This window comes from Schistocerca nitens, chromosome 5 (assembly GCF_023898315.1).
Source record: "Schistocerca nitens isolate TAMUIC-IGC-003100 chromosome 5, iqSchNite1.1, whole genome shotgun sequence".
Lineage (NCBI taxonomy): Eukaryota > Metazoa > Arthropoda > Insecta > Orthoptera > Acrididae > Schistocerca > Schistocerca nitens.
Genome location: NC_064618.1, coordinates 803,853,906 through 803,877,371, shown reverse-complemented (window position 1 = coordinate 803,877,371; position 23,466 = coordinate 803,853,906). Strand labels below are relative to the sequence as shown.

General features: G+C 42.4%; 1 protein-coding gene across 1 annotated transcript; it reads left to right on the top strand.

Moving 5' to 3' along the window:
• The first annotated feature begins 877 nt into the window (after window positions 1-877).
• LOC126260803 (calcium-binding and coiled-coil domain-containing protein 1-like) lies at window positions 878-16,129 on the top strand. Its single transcript, XM_049958166.1, has 2 exons — window positions 878-1,179; window positions 15,978-16,129. Exons 1-2 carry the CDS (start codon window positions 919-921, stop codon window positions 16,080-16,082), a joined length of 366 nt encoding a protein of 121 aa, XP_049814123.1. The 5' UTR covers window positions 878-918; the 3' UTR covers window positions 16,083-16,129.
• The last annotated feature ends 7,337 nt before the right edge of the window (window positions 16,130-23,466 follow it).

Here is a 23,466-nt window from a genome sequence, read left to right as displayed (position 1 = left end):
GACTAATGGAAGAGGTAGACAAGATCGAACAAAGAGTTGCATGTTTTGTCTTGGAATCATTTCATCACAGTATTTTTTAGTGAGTGCAAAAACATTACAGAGATGCTCAACAAACTCCAGTGGTAGCCGCTACAAGAGAGGCATTGTGTATCATGGAGAGGGCTACCATTGAAATTATGAGGACATATGTTTGAAGAAGAGTGAGGCAATATATTACTTCCTCCCACATATGTTCCATGAAACGAATACAGTAAGAATTACAGTCATTCTTTCCATGCACCATTTGTTATTTGAACACGGAAGAAGGAAAATATTAGTGATACCAGAGATGCACTCTGCCACATTCTGTAAGGTGGATTGGGGATTATAGATGTAGATGTAAATGATCCTTATTGGCTTCAGCCATCTGAAAATCTCACTTCAGGTCATGAAAGATAGTGGATTATGGGGTTTGCTCTAAATCACATATACTGTGGAGTTAGAAAATCCAGATATATTCTTCACAAATGGGGATTTCCATTCATTGCTACCATCTGCAATAATGGAAAGATGCAGACAATTTATCACCTGCTCTGCTGTCAGCTGTATCTCATGTCTTGCGCAGAGGAAGATATACTTCAGGCAGCTCCAGTCTTAAGTCATTTATTTTATGATTTTGTAATTTCTTTTTTGTGTTTCTTCACATTAATGTTTCAGACATGAATAAAAAACTTCAAATATAATTTGTCTTGGCTTTGAAGGGCACTCTACACAAATGCATTCTGCATATCTAGAGCGATATATCTCTGTCTCTGATTTCCAATGCAAGAATCATATTTTAAGGCCTGTGACCATTATTACACACAAAAGTCATAATTTAAAGGTGTTTGATGTCAATACTTGCCACTTTTAAATAACACACTTTTCTTGTTTGTTATTATGTTTCACAGTTCTGAAAATTTTCGTTTAAAAGAAATGAAAGAGCAAGTTGAAAAACGTTCTTTGGAGAAAGCTGTTGAGCTGGAGAAATTAGCAGCACAGATAGCAGATGTAGATGATGGATTTTCAGTGCGACTGAAAAGAGAAAAGGACAATGGTGAACAGATGAAACAACAAATGGAAAAAGAAATTGGTGAACTGGAGAGAGATATTGCAGTGCATCGTGCTGCAGCAACCAAAGCTCAGGAAGAGAAAGAAGAGGTTGGTCTGTTTTATATTGAGTACCTATTGATTTTAAGCAGTTATCTAAAAAGTGTATTATTTTACTTGCCTAGAAAATCTGGGTTTTTACCTCATAAAAAATTGCAGTTAATCCTGCAGTAACCTTATGTTTACCAACCATTCTTCAACAAGCATTGATCACTAACAATGTCAAATACACATCCGACAAAGAGAATCTTTAGAAACATTAAAATTCTGTCCCTGAATTCAAAACATGAAACTTTGAAATGAAAACGGACTCTAAGAAACAAAAGTATAGTGTTAATTACTAGTTGTTGTGATTAGAACGCTTATGATTCAACACACCTGGAGGGGATGTTACGCAAATCAGCCTAGTTTCTTTACAGTTGCACCTTAGTACTTTTTCTTTACTGTTTCAGTTAATTTAGTAAATTAGTCACTCCACTGACTTTTTTCTGTTTAGTCAGCTAATTTCAGTGATTACAAAATATTTTCAATGGTAAAAACTTAAACAAGAATTGAGTCACGTCTGCTCTGACTGTGTCCTGTCATGGACAGCAATTTTAACATCCACTGCAAGACAGTATAAAAACACTTTACCCTTTCATAATAGTGGCAGAATGTTGAAAGTTTCCAGAAGGCAGCAGCCTACTTGACTTAAGGCACTTTCCAGTGGATGACCCTTTGTGTAGATCTTTCAGCATCCTGTTATTGAGAAAGCGTAACGGATTTTTGTTCTGGCTTTGAGTGGAAGAATGAGATGTTAATTTTTGTACTATTGATAACAGATACATGAATAAAAAAGTGTTCCTTTGAACTTATGTTTTCATAAGTTTTAAGCATTTCTGTCATCAAGACAGAGTTCCTGAAAGAAAAGAAGCAAAAGTAAGAGGTAGATAAATGGATGTGCAGGTGATGCAAGAATAGAAAATTCACTCCAAAACCTATGTTTAGAGAAACTCAATGTACAGAAAATGAGTCAGAAGTACCATAGTGCTATAATATCCCAAAATCAAATTTTAGGGGGCAGTAGGGTGCATGTATATTTGATAGGTCTTTCAGACTTCAGTGACATAATAAATTATGGTAGGAATTTACAATGAACAAGTCAAAACAGTAAATATAAATTTACGTTAAAAATCACTCTGAAATGATTATCAGATTGCAGTTCACACTCTCCATTACTCTTTCAAGAAATATGTCATGAACTTCCACATACTCACACAGTATCTAACCAAGTTATATAAGTGGCGCTAACAAATTACTTTTCAGGATCAAATGTTTAACAGAGGCTAACTGATGCTGACTGCCTGTAGCATTGTCAGTCATGTCTACTTATAGATGTGAATAGGTAATTTCCTATATGTTATGTACAAAATGTTAAAATACAGTTTAATTACAGGTTCTATAATAACACAAAAATGGAACATATAGGCAATACTTACATGCATTCGTAAATGAAGTCATTTTGTTTCACTGTTGCTAAGTATTGTTTAAATGGCTTTAATACTGGGTTCTACTTTTGTGGGCATATTTTTATGTACGGAGATTAATCCCATGTTTCCTGTTAATGTCTACAAGATTAATGTAGAAACTAAATCTTATATTTGAAGTGTTTACTAACTGTGGTGTGCATACTGTAAGACCTACGGTACACACACCATCAGATTATTTGACTTGTCACTCTAACGAAGTAGGCGAGCGTCAGCAATATGTCTCATGGTCTTATCGTGGCTTGTTTATCTTCTGCCGTTAGGTCAGACGATAGAAATGCCACTTGCACGATTAGAGTAGCAGACTGACGGTGACCAACTTTAAACAGAACTTGATTAATTTTCACACACATTTATTAAAATAATAACAAGCATAAAAATAACTTAACTTGGTTCTGGATGCTATTCACAATTGACAATCTGAAGTTTCTTTGGGTCTTGGTACGTTAATCTTATTCTCACATATCTCTGATACTTGACAAAGTGTCTATCCATATATCTTCATGGCTATGTACAGGAATATGGTAATCTTATTAGGCGCAGACTGAAACTTGCCTATAGACTGGTACAGACTAATGCAGACTGATTAATATGAGGTCTGTACACTCATTATAATACCTCGCGCATTCAGGTATCACTGCGCGAGTGTGATCCGCGAGGAGAAAAGGTTCTACGTTAGCAGCAATCTCATTGGCTGCGTTACATATTAATACGCGGATCGGCAGAAGCAGAATTTGGTCCTTCTCTAAGACAGCGCCATCTTGTAGTGCGGAGATGGACGAGCGCTGCATCTGCACTGTTGCACTTAGCGGGGCGCGCTCTATTGGGAAAGTTGTGTACAAGCTGACTACGCGGAACTATGTACACAACACTAACTAACATATTTTCTCATAATTGTAGACAAGTCTGAAAACACACAAATCATTTGAACATTATGGTAATACTAAATTTTTGAAGAAGCTACTTTCTGTGAAGTGCACACTCCTGTGTTTCTTGCAGCAAGACATAGCATACCAACCGACTGATGCATGAAATCAACTGAAGCAACACAAATATGCCTTTATTCATAAACCTCTGAATACTAACGGAAATCAGCCTTTCATGGATCCACGTGTAATACGGCACAGAAAAACTGATGTGAGTGGTACAATTGGGAGAATGTAGAGAGGGTCAGTCAGCAGTGCTCCACACATATATATGTGCGAGTCACCGACAGATGACATCAGAGACTGCGCACATGCATGTCTCCCAAAAGGTAGACTCCAGTGGCCAGCTTGTGCTGATACAGTTGCTGGTCGATTTAAGCACACACATATGGCAACAGCACACTTGGTGCACTCACAACTCACATGTACTAGTAGCAGGATACAGAAAACCTCTCCCATGTGCAAAGTGGGCACCCAGGTTACAGAGGAGATGCCCATGGCCTGAAGAGAGTCACATCCACCAGATCTGGAGTCACGGCAACTGGTATTGATGAAGGAGGTGGTATTATGTGCCAGAGAAGAACTGAAGCATAGGGCTGGGATGCTTGGGGAGACAGGTGTGCCCAAGGGCACTGAGCTCACGCGTCGCCCCGTGACAACACCGGAGAGGAGGGTGCGATCTGCATCTTCATTAGCAGACAGGTCCCAGTGTGAAGGAGATGGGGCGAGACCCTCTGGTGACAGTGATTGAGGTGATGACATTGAGTCAGTGGAGGCAGCCTGACTGGAACAGCAGGCTGCGACAATGAACCCGAGGCTGGAGATGGACCAGCACCCAGCAGCTGGAACCCCAGAGGGCCACACATGGAGGAGGCATCCGGTGGGATTGGGGTGGCTCCACAGCAGGCAACAATGGGCTTGAGATGAAGGGTGGTGGGGATGGCTGTGGTGGCAGGGGCTGCACCTGCGAACCACTAGCTTCCAACAGTGACCAGGGCCACAACTGATCAAAGTGGTGTGCCACCAGCCCATCAGCCGTATGGAGATCACAAAGATAGCATCCTCAGGGGTGGACAACAGTGCTGGTATCCACTTGGGCCAGCTATCAAACCCTCTCCTATGCCAGTGATCCTGGAGAAAATGGCTGTACAAACCTGACCACAGTAGAAGCAGTGCAGGCCACAAAAGGTGGAGAAGTGTGTCTGGCTGCCAGTCATGGGGCAACTCAGCTATGCTCTGCTCCCCTGTAGGTATGAAGTGATAAGTGCTCAGAAAATGGAAAAAGGCATAATCTAACGAAGAATCCACTACAAATTTTTTCATTTGGTATTTGAATGTACACACTAGTCATTGTGCCTCGCCAGTCGGTTGAGAGGGGAATGGTGGAGCCCTAACATGACGAATGCCATAACAGGAACAAAACAATTGACAGTGTGAGAAATGAACCAGGCCCCATTATCAGAAACTAAGGTACAAGGCAACCCCTCAACAGAAAAACCCTCCGTTGATGCATACTGGAGCCTATCAGGAAACCAGAGAAATGCATCCACAAGCAAGACCAATAGGACTACAAAAAGGGACCCACAAAGTCTGCATGAATCCATTCACATTGTTGATGGAAAGAAGGCCAGGGGCCAGAGGGACAGGGACACCCTGGGAGCTGCCTGTTGTCAAACACACTGCTCAAAAGCCATGACAAAATGGACAATTTCGCCATCAAGCCCTGTCCAAAAAATGTAACTCCTAGTTACAGTTTAGTGCGTGAAACTCCCCAATGGCCCTGGTGGAAAAGGTATAGAACCTCATGCTGTAACATGGTATAAATGACTACCCTTGGAGAGAAGTCTGCTATGAATAACAGCAAAACACCATCTAAAACAGAGGTGATACCATAAGGAAAAATAGTTGTGCAGGGGGTCTGAAGCCCGATCAAGCAGTTTATCTGGCCAGCCTTGCTGGAAAAAACTGAACCTCTTGTTGGAGAACCGGATTGGCGACAATGGCAACTGCTATGCCTGAGCTCATAATTGGGAAACACTTGAACACGGGCTGCATTTCAACATTGAGATGGAAGCAAAGAAATTTTTTATGATCAACGTCAGGATCAGGACCCACAGGAAGATGGCACAGGGTTTCCATGTATAGACATAGGTTGAAAATGGATTTGGTTATTGTAGTGAGACAAGAACAGCACCCAGAATGGTAGGGAGTATGCTTCCTTGTCAGACAAGGAAGTGTGAGGGCTAAGTGAGGAAACCAAGAGTTTATGGTCAGTAATAAGGTGAATCTTGGAGACACATAAAACAAGATGAAATTCTCGGTTGGTTGGTTGGTTTGGGGAAGGAGACCAGACAGCGTGGTCATCGGTCTCATCGGATTAGGGAAGGATTGGGAAGGAAGTCGGCCGTGCCCTTTCAGAGGAACCATCCCGGCATTTGCCAGGAGTGATTTAGGGAAATCACGGAAAACCTAAATCAGGATGGCCAGACGCGGGATTGAACCATCGTCCTCCCGAATGCGAGTCCGCCACCCCGCTCGGTATGAAATTCTCGGAAAGCATACACTATTGAAAGAGCCTGTATTTCCACCTGAGAGTAATGTTGCTGGGCCAGAATGAGAAATTTAGAGGCAAAAAGCAACAGGATGTTCAGAGCTGTCAGCATATCAGTGCAATAGGACCACTGAGACCCTACTGTGAGGCATTAGTCACCAAAAGTGTGTACTGGTTCAGAGAGAACATGGCTAAATAAGGAGCCAAGTGTAGTTTGGAGTTCAACATTTGAAAAGCATGTTCACAATCCAGGCTCCAGCAAACAGGTACATCCTTGTGGAAGAAGGCATGAAACAAGTGTGCAAATGTGGCCACTCCTGACAGGAATTTATGGTAGTAGGCTATCTTTCCTAGGAAGGCCTGAAGCTCCTTCATGGATGAGGGACAAGGCATAGATGTAACAGTGGAAGTGATGTGGCCCCATCCTGTGAGACCTGGAACCCAAAATAACAGTAGAAGGTTGAAAAAACTGAGATTTTGTGAGGTTACACCATAAACCTGTGGAATGTAAAACACAAAATAAAGTGCACAAATTTTTCAAGTGATTAGCCATGGAGGAGGCTGTGACAACAGTATCATCCAGATAATTAATGCAAACCAGGACAGGGATAGTCAGTTGCTTTAAAAATTATTGGATAATAGCAGGGGAGCTAACCGCACCAAAAGGAAAGCACAAATATTGATAGGGACCAAAAGGATTATTTAAACCAGAACTTTCTGAGACTCTTCATGCACCCAATATATTTGCCCACAATTCATTCTGGAGTGGGAGAGGTTATGTATCCACGACTGACTGTATGTTGACAGTAGTACTGAAGCCGCCACAGAGGCGAATTTTCCCTGACAGCTTCCAAACTACAACCAATAGAGATGACCATTCACTAACCATAACAGGTTGCACCACCCCCAAAGACTGCTTTCACTTAGTCTTTCAGAGCTACAGGAAGAGGCCGAGCTGTGGATTTCAAAGCAATATGAGCAGAAAAATTCATAGCACAACCTACCTTCTGCATGACCAGAGTCACCAGCAACAAGACTAAACTCATATAGGTTGGAGAATTCAGTAACGTCACTGGAGCACTTGTGTCAACCTGTAGCTGGAGCACTTGGCAAAAGACATGTAACTTGATAAACAATTTCGGAGAAGTCACAAGCATTGGAGTCACACAGTTTATGTCCAAGTCCATAACCTGAGCAATGTTTAGCACATGACACAAGGAGATGATGTGGCCTTTCTTCTGGCAAACAGTAAAAGTAGCCAAGTGCTTAGGACATTGCCAAATGTTCATGCTGGACAAAACAGTGCTGGCGTGCACGTTTACCGCAGCCACTGCTACTTCCTCGTGCAAGCTACCTGTTGTCCTAGTGGGCACATCTTGTGACACTACTGCCACATCACTTCACACTTTAATTTGGCCACCCACTGAAAGTTCAAAAGATAGTGCTATTTGCAAAACTTCTGCCACTGGAGGGTTTTCACCGAGTAAAGACTTTTGGCACCCTTCCTTATCCAGAGCTAAATACGCACATCAAAAAAAGTTTTGCATCACCTTGGTTCCAAGAGTTCCGGAACCTTTACAGAAAATTGGAATAGAGATCAATATAAACATCATTTCCGCCATTTTTATTGCTCATGAAAACCACACATTGCATGTTGTACCGCTGTACAGTGAGACCTTCAGAGGTGGTGGTCCTGATTGCTGTACACACTGGTACCTCTAATACCCAGCAGCATGTCATCTTGCATTGACGCATGCCTCTATTTGTCATGGCACACTATCCACAAGTTCATCAAGACACTGTTTGTCGTAGATCCCTCAGAGTGGTTGGTGGGTCATGTTGTGCATAAACAGCCCTTTTCAATCAATCCCCGGCATGTTCGGTAGGGTTCATGTCTAGAGAACATGCTGGCCACTCTAGTTGAGTGATGTCATTATCCTAAGGAAGTCATTCACAAGATGTGCAAGATGGGGATGTGATTTGTCGTCCATGAAGATGAATGCCTCGCCAATATGTTGATGATATGGTTGCACTATCAGTCAGAGGATGGCATTCACGTATCATACAGCCATTACGGCGTGTTCCATGACCACCAGCAGCGTACTTCAGCCCCACATAATGCCACCAGAAAACATCCAGGAACCTCCACCTTTCTGCACTCACTGGACAGTGTGTCTAAGGCGTTCAAGTCTGACCGGGTTGCCTCCAAACACGTCTCTGACGATTGGCTGGTTGAAGGCATATGTGACACTCATGGGTGAAGAGAACGTGATGCCAATCCTGTGCTTTGCACAAATTCGAGTCTGTCATGCCAACATATGCTGTCTTGAGTTCTTTTTTTGTGAGGTTCCGTATCCTCAGCTGAATTAACGTATGGAGGAGAAGCAGGTGGATGGACTTTGGGATAGTGTGCTGTCTGTTAATGGAAGCTGATAAAGTAGTCACTGCTGAAGTAAGCTGTTCAATCAGGACTGGTAGCATGGTGACCATAATGACAGACTTCATAAAACCACACTTAAAGACTGCACACACGGAAACCATTCCAAACATGTCACCAGTCCTGTAGTAACCAAGTAATACATGAAGCCAATCCACATAAACAGATACGGCTTTATTCATAAATTTCTGAACAATAACAGAAATCAGCCTCTCGTGAATCCACACATAACAAGACAAAGAACACCTTATGTGAGTAGTACAACTGGGAGAACAAAGAGAGTGTCAGTCAACTCTGGTCCATGCATATATATACTTGAGTTGCCAGAAGATGGCTTGGTGGAGACCACACCATGTGCACCCCTCTTACAGGTGGCCTCCAGTTGGCGCCCTGCACTGAAACAATTGGCAGCAAATTCAAGCACACAGGTGTGGTGACACCACATTCAGCGCACTCACACTCACACACACTATTAACAGCATACAACACGTAGTGCTATTTCTTGCCAGGAAAATAGGACTTTAAAGTGAGGTACATAAATCCTGGAGTAGAGAAATGTTTGGCAAAACTTGAATAAAAAAAGGGACTGCTTGATGGAACACATCCTTGGGATTCAAGGAATCATCAATTTGTTGGTGGAGAGAAGTGTGGAGAGTAAAAATTGTAGAGGCAGACCTAGACATGAATACAGTAAGCAGATAAAAATGGATGCAGTTTTCAATAAATAATCAGATGCTTCCAAGGGTATACTAGTGTGGAAAGCTGCATCAAAGCAGTCTTTGGACTGAATACCTCAGTAACAACAGAGACTTATTAGTGAGATTGAAATTTCAAATGCTTGAGGTTTTATTGAAGCTTGGATATTGCGCGTTTCCTTTAATGAAATATTTTTATGATGAATTTTTACACCATGGCAATCAATCAAATATAAGTTATAGCTTAAAGAATAAAAATCATAGAATAATATCTCAAAATTGGTTTGTAACATTTTGTGTAAATACTTTACACATATTATGTAGGAAAGGAAAGAAAAATAGTATTTGTATTAAAGTGATATCAGAGCAAGTGAATCACTTCTATCTTTCTGTCTTTTGTCAAACCCTCATTTGATTATACAGATAGTTGCTGAAGGCAGATAACTGCATAATCCACTGGTAAAAAAACCACTTGAAGTGATCAAGTACTATCAGAGGACAATACCAGTATAACATTTCATATTGTTATAACCTTTAATCACCAATAACTCACTTAGAAACAATAGCTGGTTACATGATAACAACTCAGTATCTCTCATTCGACTGCCGTGCCATGACATACAGCCGGCGCCGTTCGTAGCTAGGTGGCGCTCCCGCGCTCAGCCGAGTTGCGGAGTGCCTCTATCACCGTTTGCGCGTACTGTCATTGCGGCACTGTTAAATGTCATGGCACAGTCACAACACTTTTCCCCCCTTGAAAAAAAAAAACACTCACTTCCTTGGAGACATGGACAGTGCGGAGACATCCATGGCCTCTTGTGAGGCCCCGAGAAGATCCCGCGGAGAGACACAAGAGTATGGTCGAAAATGTCCAGGACGGAAGCTCATGCGTGGAACATGCCTCCTGGACGAGATGATGGGTGAAAACTCCAGAGCAGCATCCATAGGTGTCGTGGACCTGGGGGTGTGCTCCAGAGAGATGGGTCCCGGAGAAGGCGGCGTCGCGACTGGGGCCGGTTCCGGCGTACTCGGAAGCGGTAGCGATGTCAGCTGCATCAACACGTACGGTAGATCAGCAGCAGCGACAGGACTGGCTTCTCGGGCTGGTGGAGGCGAAGGAAGGGGCGGTGGCACCGACATGGCCACCACTCGTGGGCGCATCTGGTCATAATGGCGAACAACCATTCCGTCGTCCGTACGTATTTCACAAAGCCGGCGGCCGCAAAGAGCCTTGACCTCCCCTGGAATCCATTTAGGGCGAGATCCATACCCTCGTGCCCACACGTCGGCGCCCACCAAGTATTTTCCCGCACTAGGGGACACAGCACAAGGCCTGACAGGGTAAAGCGGGTGCAGAAGAGTGTGCGGTTGGCGGCCATGCAAGAGTTCAGCAGGGCTGCGATCACCCAGAGGCGTGAAGCGATAAGAACTCAGAAATTGCAGCAGAGCGTCATCTGTGGAAGAAACACTAAGGAATTTTTTCATCTGGCTTTTGAAAGTGCGGACAAGGTGCTCGACCTCCCCATTCGATTGCGGATGGAAGGGCGGTGCTGTAACATGATGAATCCCTTGTCCAGTACAAAAATCACGAAAGGCATGCGAAGAGAACTGAGGGCCATTGTCCGTGATGATTGTGGATCGAAGACCTTCTAGCGCAAAGATTTTGGACAAATCCAGCATCGTCGCCGCAGTGGTGGGCGACGGACATCGAACAACAAACGGAAACTTCGAGAAGGCATCAATCAACAGTAGCCAATAAGTACCGAGGAAGGGGCCGGCAAAGTCAGCGTGCACCCGTTCCCATGGCTGCGCCGGATCAGGCCACGGAGAGGGCATTGGACGAGGTGCAGCCAGTTGTTGAGCACACTGACGACACGCAGCAACCATGTGGGCGATGTCTGAATCAATACCGGGCCAATAAACATGCCTGCGGGCCAGGGACTTAGTCCGAGAAATCCCCCAATGGCCTTCATGCAACAGTTTGAGAACATCTTTGCGAAGAGTGGCTGGCACCACAACACGTGGAGATGCGCCATCCGTGGCCAGAAGAACAACACCATCACAAACAGACAGACGAAGGCACAAGGCATGGTAGTTGTGAAGGGGATCCGATACCCGGCCCTTGGTCCTGTCCAGCCAACCCCGTTGAACAAAACCGATCACCTGACGCAGGACCGGGTCCCGCACAGTAGCCGATGCGACCTGCGAACCTGTAAGTGGAAAACACTCGACCACACGATGTTCTCCCTCATCAATGTGGAAACAGAGTAGTTCATCACGATCGAAAACCATGTTGGGGCCCATCGGCAATCGCGACAATGCGTCAGCATTGGCGTGCTGGGCCATGGGGCGATAGTGAATCTCATAGTGAAAACGAGACAAGTATAAGACCCAACGTTGCAGGCGGTGAGCTGCCTTATCCGGAAGTGACGCTGATGGGCTGAACAGAGAGACCAGCGGCTTGTGGTCGGTGATGAGGTGAAACTTAGAACCATACAAAAAAATTCTGAACTTTTTTAGAGCATAAATGATAGCGAGTGCCTCCTTTTCGATTTGAGAGCAACGCCGTTGCGCATCGTTGAGGGTCTTGGAAGCATCCTCATACCAATGGGCGAGAACAGCCCCTAGGCCATACTGTGACGTGTCAGTCGCCAGAACCAACTGCTGACCCGGATGGAATGTGGCAAGACAAGGTGCCGACTGCAAATGAGCCTTCAGGTGGACAAAAGCCTGCTCACACTCGTCGGGCCAACAGAAAGGGACGTTTTTGCGTAACAGCTGATGCAGAGGATGAGCTACCGCCGCCGCGGATGGAATGAATTTGTGATAATAAGCAATCTTGCCTAGAAACGCCTGAAGTTCTTTGACCGTAGACGGCTGGGGTACAGCGTTAATGGCCGCAACATGCTGACGTAGAGGACGTATACCCTCACGGGACAAGTGGAAACCAAGATACACAATGGAGGGTTGGAAGAACTGTGACTTGTCCAGATTGCACTTCAACCCAACCGAATGCAAAACCCGAAACAGTGAACACAAATTGCGAAGGTGCTTCTCAGTGGAGGCGCCCATGACAACAATGTCATCCAGATAGTTGATGCAGCCGGGAACGGAAGCCGTGAGCTGTTCCAAAAACCGCTGAAAAATGGCCGGCGCGCTAGCGACGCCAAATGGTAACTGCTGGTACTGATACAACCCACCAGGAGTGTTGATGACGAGAAATTCCTTGGAAGAAGCATCCAACGGCAACTGATGGTACACCTCCGATAAGTCAAGTTTGGAAAAGAACTGGCCCCCAGCGAGCTTGGTAAATAACTCCTCAGGACGGGGAAGAGGATAAGTGTCAATGAGGCTCTGAGCGTTGACGGTGGCTTTAAAATCACCACACAATCACAGACTCCCGTTTGGTTTAGAAACCACCATGATTGGCGATGCCCATTCGCTGGAGGTAACAGGAAGGAGAATCCCTGAAGCTGTTAACCTGTCTATCTTAGCCTTGACAGGTGCATGCAATGCCACCGGAATAGGGCGTGCCCGGAAAAACTTAGGGCGAGCTGTAGATTTAAGAATAATGTGGGCTTCAAAATCCTTGGCACGACCCAGACCAGCAGAGAACACGGACGAAAATTCAGAACACAATCCATCCAGCTGTTGATACGGAATATCCTCAGATATGAGGCGCACATCATCATCAATGGAGAACCCGAACAACTGGAAAGCATCATAACCGAACAGGTTTTCAGTGCCCACATGATCCACCACATAAAACGTGAGGGGCCTAACAACAGACTTGTAGGCAGTGGAAGCATCAAACTGGCCAATGATAGGAATTTTCTGTTTATTATAAGTTCTCAGATTTTGCGTAACTGGAGACAAGGGAGGGGAGCCCAACTCCAAATACGTGCTAGAATTAATGAGAGTTACTGCAGAGCCAGTGTCCACTTGCATGCGAATGTCTTTATCCAGAACACAAACAGTAACAAACAACTTATTTGTTTGAGAAAGCACACAGTTAACATCCATGTCCGATGCCTCGTCCTCGTCAACAGGAACTTTAGGGGACTGACACACAGAAGCAATGTGGCCTTTTTTCCTACAAGAATTACACGTGGCCCAACGTTTTGGACACACCCCTGTCATGCTGTACGAAACAACGTGGACAAGAAGGAAGTGCGGAGCGAACCTGCTTCTGTGGTTGCTGTTTTCGCTGTGAGCATTGCGGCCCAACGCGACGTTGTTTACGCGAGTGAACCGCCGCCACATCTTCATTCTCCTGTGAAACAGGCAAATTGTCCGTGTTGAAAGTTGACTGTACAGCGCCTACATCACACCACGCGTCTATTTGCGCGCCAGCAGCGTGAGACACATCAAAGGATTGAGCAATGCTTAGAACTTCCGACAACGACGGGTTTGGCAGTTGTAGGGCACGTTGCCGAACTTCTTTGTCAGAAGCAAGCCGTAGAATAGCATCCCTAACCATTGAATCAGCATAAGACTCATGATGAGTGTCTGTGACAAACTGACATTTCCTACTCAGAACGTGTAGTTCCGCCGCCCAAGGCCGGTAAGATTGATGGGGCTGTTTACAACACCGGTAGAACGCCACGTGGGTGGCAACGACGTGGGTGTTTTTGTGGTAATAGTTAGACAATAAGTCACACATTTCTTGGAAGGACAGGGAGGCAGGTTCCCGCAAAGGGGCTAACTGAGTTAGCAGCTGATAGATCCATGGGGAAATCCAAGATAGAAATAACGACTTACACATAGGAGCGTCGACAACGCCGAAAGCCAAGAAGTGTTGCCGCAAACGCTTCTCATAATCCTCCCAGTCTTCAGCGGCCTCGTTGTAAGGAGGTAATGGAGGCAGAGAAGAGGAAGACAGACGATGAAGACAGACGATGAGTAAGCGACGTCGACAACGCCTGAATAGCAGCCATCAGCTGTGTTTGTTGTTCAATGAGCACTCGCATAAGCTGTTCCATGTCTGCCCCATCATGAACACACAAATCCACAACGCAGTGAAAATATCCCATCCTCGTCGCCAAAAAGTGTTATAACCTTTAATCACCAATAATTGTGTGGATATTCAAACACACTCACTTAGAAACAATAGCTGGTTACATGATAACAACTCAGTATCTCTCATTCGACTGCCGTGCCGTGACATGCGGCCGGCGCCGTTCGTAGCTAGGTGGCGCTCCCGCGCTCAGCCAAGTTGCGGAGCGCCTCTATCGCCGTTTGCGCGTACTGTCGTGGCGGCACTGTTAAATGTCGTGGCACTGTCACAACACATATGTTCTTAAACTCACTGCTGTTTAGAAAGTAAACAAAAATTGTAAATGTCCACATTAGTAACTTACATATTTCACATTATGTACAGCAATACTGATCACTATCAGTATTCTTACAGCAAAATAACAAACCAAAAGATATTTTTACAAAGAGTAGTTTATATAAAATTTGATAAAAGACCAGAAAATAAACACTTTTTATGGCATTAGTAAGGTCATAATATATCAGCATGTCCTGACTACATTTATTCTTTGTTTAAGTTCCTTCTTTCCCTCACTATAAGTTTTCAAGCCCCATTTCCCACAAGTGTAGGTGTGATAGTTTTATTGTAAACCAAAACATTTTTCAAGGTGATGCCATCATAACTCCAAGTGTATGATCTTATCACAATATGCCTGAAAAAGGAAACAAATGAATTTTTTCTTAGTAAATATTCACATATTTGAACTATCATGCTAGGTAGTGTTCCACGTGACAGTTCCATAAAAGTAAATACAAAATATGTATTTAATAAGTAAATTACTAAATCAGTAGAATACTCTACAATTCAGCATGATAGTAGAATGGTTAAGTGGATGGAAGCTTTACTTTGAGACACTAGTAAACTATTATCTAAATGAATAATTTGAAGAGTGAAGGTAACAATTCACTGAATAGCAGAGGGACTAAGTCATTGAGAGGCACATAAATAAGACATAGAACTTTGTAAGCTTTCAGACAAACCCTTTTTCACAGAGCAATAACAAAGAGCACAATGTATCTGTACACAGTGTGTATGTGTATATGTGTGTGTGTGTTTGTTTTAACTCAGTGCCATAAACCATACATAAACAAATATCAGTTTCTTCTATTTCATTGGAGTATTTACTAGTTTATTTCATTATTTTTTGTATATCTTGTGTACCGGTGAAGTACATTCACAAAAATTATAAATTACTCCAAATACAGAATTCTCAACCATATTTTCCTAATCATTTTTACATTCCAAAATATTCAGTACTTCTCATATTCATACACTCTATCATTACTACTTCATTACTCCTTTACTAATTTCATTAAATATACTTCATCTGTGAACATCAGTCCCTGTTTTGTCTTTATTTACAATGAAATTTCTCTAAAGAAGAAAACTTCATAATCGTCAAATATGCATATTTAATACTGACAAACAGTTCCATTTCTTTGTGTAACTAACAGTACATAGCGAATGAAAATAATATCTAAACGGATTAGTTCATGTTGGTTAATGATCAAAAATAAAATTCTGTTGCAAAAACATGAGTGATAGCTGTGCTCTTATCTAAAAGATAAACAGCATTGATTTAAAAATATATATGGTGTACAATAGTTTATTCTAAACTGCTAGTAGGTGCTATCAACTTCTGGTTTTATTTTTTATTTTATTGCTTTGATTTGTGGCAGATAAAGCAGAAGATGCAAGCACAAATTACACAACTCACAAAAAATCTTGAAGAATCTCAGCAAAGAATTGCTGATCTTCAAACTCGTGTTGCTCTTCTTTACTGAAGATATTGAAGAATGAAAACAGTGATCTATAACCAACAGCCTGAAGAATCAATAACCAACAGCCTGAAGAATTAATTCAGTCATTTAATAGCAGACAATTACTATAAGTTTAACAGCATGTATACTTTTAAACTCAGTAAACGTACTGTCACATCGGTTTGGTAGAGTGTTTTCTTTTTAGAAATATACATTACATTTTTAAAGAGAAGTGCCTTAAATGGTGGCTTAAGATATCGTATGTAGAAAATCGATCTCAAAAAATAATGTACCATCGCAATCTTTCAAAAAACACGGGGTGATTCTTATTAAGATTTTTAAAAAACCTGAAATGATGTAGGTGACGCAGAGGCAAGTAATTTAAAATGAGACACATGGGAGTTCACAAATGCCGGGAAATTCTTCAAAAATGGATGGGAAATGCTGAACATGTGATGTTGCCAGATGATGTACCGGTGCATATCGAGCAGTTGGACTTGGGAATTAAGGGATAATTGAGTGATGCAATGCTTGCATTGGTGCAAATTTCTGACACAGTTTGTAAATGTGATCTGTTTAAAAAATTATTGATCTCACTGTAACCAAGCTAAAGCTGTCCTTATTTTGTGTTTCTTTCTTTTTGTCCTTATTTTTGTTTACAGACTTTAAATAGTAGTCATTTTCTGGCAGTGATACGGTTTGGAAGCTTATAATTATTTACTTGTGATGCAATACTGTAGAGTTTTGTTGTACTGTTCTTTGCAATTAACTAGCAGATACTGTGAGAACTGTAAATAAAGTAATAGATATCTCCATGTAAACACATAACTGTCTAATGCAATGAAAAAAAAAAAAAAAAAAAAAAAAAAAGAAGAAAAAAAAGAAAAAGAAGAAAAACCATGCCTGCCAGATGCAAGACACAGACCTGAGCCCCGTGCACTAAAGTTGCACACCAAGGCCTTGCAAATGAGTTATCATCTTTTTCGGTAATTTATTTACTTATTCTTATATACAGGGTGATTATAATTAAAGTTAAACTTTCAAACCTCTGTAGAAATAACATCACTGGTCAGAATGACGAAAAATTGCAATGGAATATTATTGGAGAAGGTGGAAAACGTATGGCAGAAGAAAAATAAATAGTTACAAAATTTAGCAATAGATAGTGCTGTAAGCATCGTAATTTAATAGTGATCGACTAAAAATGACAAATGAATCGTACAACAATGCCTAAGGTGTATGTTTGACATTAAACAAACTGTACTACTCAGTGTGCATGGATGTACAGGTGTGATACTATCTGTTACGTAAGCCCACCTACCACGGCAATGTCATATCACACCTGTTGGGAAAAATCGGTTTTTAATTGTCCTGAGGCCAAAACCCACATAAAAAGAATCACTCACATTGATTTTTAATTGTCCTGAGGCCAAAAACCTCAAAAAAGCATCAATCAAAATCAAATCAGATTATTAATTTCCGTATGACTGGTACAAAACATGTTCAGTATGCTGTCCACCGTTTTCTGCAACAAGTTGAAATCAAGAAACAGCCTGTTCCACAACTGATCGAAGTGTTTCTGGGGTCACGTTCAGAATGTGTCGCACAATGTGTGCCTTTAATGCATCTAAGATTACAGTCAGAACACTGAACACAACATCTTTCAGATAGCCCCACTGCCTGAAGTCAAGCAGATTAAGACCGGGTGATTGGGACAGCCAGGCTGTAGAGAAATGGCAGCTGATAATTTTAACTTTTCTGAAACGGTGCTTCAGGAGCTGCTTAAATGGATTTGCAATATGCGGAGGTGCACCATCTTGCATGAAATTGACCCCATCCACACATCCACGCTGTTGGAGACCTGGAATGATGTGACTGCGCAAAATACACTCAAAGCGCTTACTAGTCACGGTACAGGTGACAGGACGAGAAGCACCTGCCTCTTCGAAAAAATATGGCCATACGATAAATGATGCTGTAAACTCGCACCACACAGTGACCTTTTTGGGATGCAGTGGTACTGGCTGATTTGCATGTGGATTTTCCATTGCTCATATTCAACAATTCTGTGTATTGACATAACCTGTCAGATGGAAGTAGGCTTTCTGAATTTTAAAATTTTCCCGGCGAATTGACTGTTCAAACAAATTTCGGGCTTGCAGCCGGTCATCGTTCAATACTTTGCACGATATTTCAACTGGGCACCTGCCAGTCATCTTCAGGTGATGCCAGTCTGCGACGGCTCACCTGAAGATGACTGGCAGGTGCCCAGTTGAAATATTGTGCGAAGTATTGAATGACAACCGGCTGCAAGCCCGAAATTTGTTTGAACAGAAGTGGGCTTTGTCTGTTCACAAAATCTTCCACAGCCAATCATTGTCCACTTCCATGTGAGCATGAAATTCTAAAGCAAAGGTCTCTCTTGCTGGCAGGTCAACAGGAAACAACTAGTACACATGGGTAATTTTGAATGGATAACAAAGAAGGATGTTTCACAGGATTTTACTCATCATGCTCACAGTTATGTCCTGTGTTTGGGCAATTCGTGCACTACACATTTGCACACCACCACTCCTCTCCTCTCCTGCATTGCTGTGGCCACTGCTTCCACTGATGTCGAATCAATTTGTTTCTCCAGACCCATGGCAGTCATCAAACCAATGCCTTTTTTCAAACACTTCAGTGTCTGGAACTTCTGCAGAGCGACGTGTGCACAGTCATCATTCTTGTAATACAGCTTCACAAGCAGAGCACAATCCTGCATTGAGACTGTCATGGCGAACGTAGCAGATGCGAAAGGAGGCGTGTACCTGGTGTGTTCATACCAGCGTCAATGGGTCATGCACATGACAGGTGTTTTCGTTTACATATTCTGACACAAACAGCGCCATCTATTGATCAATTTACAGACTATTTTTGTTCTTCTGTCATACGTTTTACCCCATCTCTGATAATATTCTGTTGCAATTTGATGTCATTCTGACCCTTGGTGTTATTTCTACAGCGTTTTGAAAGTTTAATTTTAATTTTAATCACCCTGTACTTTACCTGTACGCTTTACATATTCTTATACTTTACAAAGCTTAAAGTACAAATTAGCCTTTATTGTTTGCGGTCTGTATGTCAACTCCTGAATTTTCTTGACCAGTGACAGCAGGGTAATTGTCACACCTAGCAAGGTTCCATGCTCTGCAGCAGGTGTCCTAGGTGGCAAAGCGTTACCATGGAATAACTGCCTCAGCCAGCAAGTGTCTCCAAGTGCAAGAACACAGATGCCTTACAGATACCCTCCGTCCACTCCCGCTCTCATACATGCACAAAAGAACATAAAAATTCTCCACACAATATGTGGCCCAAACCGAAAACTTATGGTACTGCAAGAACAAGCCACTACCCCAAAATCATGACTATCCTTTGTAAAATAGAGTGGTAGAGGAAACAGCACATCACTCTTTCCATAGTGATAGGTCACACCTCAAGTGGCTACACAAAAATAAACAAATAGTAAATAAAAGCAAAACTGAAACTATATATATTTCTCCACACATTAAGTGAATAATTAAATGAGGTGTGAATCTGTCAGACTACTGGGAATTCATTTGGATCCACAAATGAAATCGGGTGCACACCAAGGGCATGCACAGAGCTTTTATGGCCTGCCTGGGACTGTAGCCATGGCTGCCTGGCGAGCCTCGATTCGCGCTGACCGGTGAACCAGTGGAGTCACACTGAGGTCCTCCAGGCTGTTGTGCCCCACTAGAACCCGAGTCTGCAAGAACACCCATGTGACTCAGCTGCTCATCAAGTCGTGTGCATGCCAAACTTCATACTGTTATGGGTGCCGAATGAAATATCTGTGGCCCGGCAAGAAGTTTTTAGTTTGCACAGTATTTACTGACACAATACTGCACCTCCTGTGTTACATTAAAATTTATAATGGCCATAACATCAGTAAAAAGATCATAGTGTATACATGGACATGGAAAAAAATAATTCCCATATTTTTCCCAGATTTCCCTGTTAAAAATACAGTATTCCCCGAATGAACATAAACTTTTTTCCGTGTTGAGTGACAGAATATTTTCCCTTTGAACTGTGAAACTTTTCAATCCTTTGAATGGTTTTGGTTTTATAGGCTAGCGTAGAACTTCCTCCTGGCACTTCAGAAAATAAAACCCAGCATTACAAAAAGATACGCATTTTGGAAAGACCTTCGACATACAGCATCATGTATGCTCCATATTTTCGTATTGCAAAAGTATAAATTTGAATTCCACCAAACATAGCACATGTTAAGGTTTAAATTAATATCTTGTAGCTACAAGAAGGGCATTAAGCTTTCACATATAATATTGATCTTGGGGATTAGTAAACTACAAAAAAACTAAGCTTTTGCATATAATATTAGTCTTTTTTTCATCTGTGAAACTTTAAAATACATAACACAAATGTACCAGTAAGATTTTAAATAATGACAAATGTCTGGTCTTCTGGCCATGAAATTCAGATAAATTCTAGTGCCCAATTCCACTCATCATCTTTGAGCAATGATGTTATACCTAAGGCAAACACGATGCATGCAGGTAATCTGTGAAAGCATCAGAACATACTCATAGACAAACAAATGGTATTTCATGCAGTTGTTTAGACTCAAGCTCATAAATTAAGGATAATGGTGAAACAATGGTCTGGTGGGCGGTTTGCAGGTTTAAATCACCTCAGAGTATGACCATGCGGTGCATTTGACCTGTGGTCGTCCCAAGGCAGCAGTCCACATATGCAGAGGTACGTTGGTGCATGTCAGAGTACAGTGCAGCGAGTAAGTATGCAGGGGTTTTTGGACATGCTAATGGTGACTGTGTGTTGAAAATGGCTCAAAGAACACATATTGATGACGTTATGAGGGGTAGAATACTAGGGGACTGGAGGCAGTTCAAACACAGCAGGTCATAGCACGGGCCCTCCTTGTGCCACAAAGTGTGATCTCAAGATTAGGGCAATGATTCCAGCAGACAGGAAATGTGTCCAGGCACTACAGTACAGGATGTCCACAGTGTACAACACCACAAGAAGACCGATATCTCACCATCAGTGTCCGCAGATTGCCACAGAGTACTGCAGGTATCCTTGTTCGGGACCTTACCATAGCCACTGGAAGAGTTGTCTTAGGACACATAGTCTACAGACGACTGAACAGACATGGTTTATTCACCTGGAGACCTGTGAGGTGCATTCCACTGACCCCTGTTCACAGGAGAACCCATAAAGCCTGGTGTCAAGAACACAGTACATGGTCACTGGAACAGTGGTCCCAAGTTCTGTTCACAGACGATTCCAGGTATAGTCTGAACAGCGATTCTCACCAGGTTTTCATCTGGTGTGAACCAGGCTCCAGATACCAACCGCTTAATGTCCTTGAAAGGGACCTGTATGGAGGTTGTGGTTTGATGGTGTGGGGGTGGGATTATAATTGGTGCATGTGCACCCCTGCATGTCTTTGACAGAAGGATTGTAACACATCAGGTGTATCGGGACGCCATTTTGCACCAGTATGTCTGTCTTTTCAGGGGTGCAGTGGGTCCCATCTTTTTCCTGATGGATGATAACGCACGGCCCCACCAAGCTGCCATCGTGGAGGAGTACATTGAAACAGATGATATTGGGTGAATGGAGTGGCCTGCCTGTTCTCCAGACTTAAATGCCATTGAGCACATCTGGAATGCTCTCGGTTGATGTATCACTGCATGTCTTCAAACCCCTAGGACGCTTCAGGAGCTGCGACAGGCACAGGTGCAAGAATGGGAGGCTGTACCCAAGCAGCTGCTCGACCACCTGATCCAGAGTATGCCAACCTGTTGTGCGGCCTTTGTACGTGTGCATGGTGATCATATCCCATATTAATGTTGGGGTACATGTGCAGGAAACAGTGGCATTTTGTATCACATGTGTTTCGGGACAGTTTTCTCAAATTATCACCAATATTGTGGACTTACAGATCCGTGTCATGCTATGCTATGCTATGCTATGCTATTAGCGCCAGTTTTGTGTAGTGCCAAGTTGTTTAGCACCACGTTGTACAATTATCCTTAATTTATGAGCATGAGTGTACATAGCCATGAATTATATCAAAACGAATTGAAGATAACAAAAATAAATTTTGGTCTGACAAGAAGTATTCTCGTAATTTATGCGACTATAAAAGCACAGAGAACCTTTAAATTGCATTACAGTAAAGTGCATGGTGAAGCCATACTATTATAGTATTCACAATATTATGACTTCATCATGTGCTGTACTGTTCTTACACACATAAATTACGATAACTTATTTCAGACATGTATACTTCTATTTTTCTGTTCCCATTTAATTTCGTTACCTTCAATTCTTTTCAATATAATGTGAGGATAAGTAATTAATGACAAGAACTGTGAATGTAATCTTATCATTTGCTATCTTCGATTGTTTACAAATATGATCAGTTGCTTTTAAAGATTGCCTCTAAGTGGAATCTCTGCCTTAGGTTTGACGTCATTGCTCAAAGCCGATGAGTGGAATCGGACATTAGAATTGAACACGAAATTCTTATAAGTGGCTGGGCCTCAAAGTTTTAAGTTTTAAATAGGAATCAAATGCTCTGAGATTTAATAAATTCATCATCCATCTTGCATGTAACACAATTCATCTTGCGTAAAAGGAAATTTACTTTGAAAATGACGCTTTTCAAACCACCATTCACAATATTTTATTTTCCAGCGACCTGCCAGAAATATGATCATTTCAAGAGTTGCCAGGGAGCACCAGAGAACAGGTGTCACTGCCCATGTGCTGCTATGATGATGTAGGAAGCCCTTATTCTCAAATGTATCAATAATTAAAGAGGTCTTACATTAGGTCATAAAAGAAACGGGACATAACAGGGTACTGCAAGAGCATCAGAATTTCGTAAACCACACTAAAATAAATAATTCGGCTTAAAGTGCACATTCGTATGTCCAAATTCACAGTGAAGTGGGCCTCAACCTGGTATTATGCTTTTCGGTGTTGTTTTCAGGATGCAAATTTTCTCGGTGTATCAGTAGTGTATTATCTCATATTTGGTAATTTATTTATTATGGTATAATCCCAAACATGCCCGAAGATGAAAACGTGCACTTGAAATTCAGCGAACAGTTGAAAGTAGCCAATAGTGTGGAATGAAACACACCATTTCGAATAAATTGACTGCCTCTGTGGAAAAGATTAATAAAAGGCAAATGTCTAACAAAATCACTAAAGGTAAACACGGGTCAAGTGGAGACTACCACCTTCCCACTACAACTCAGACTCCGAATCTGGCAGCTTCGGCGTGCCAGAAAAAATTTTTAAATAGCCAAAAGAGGGAAAATGTACTGCTCGTACGCAACTCAAC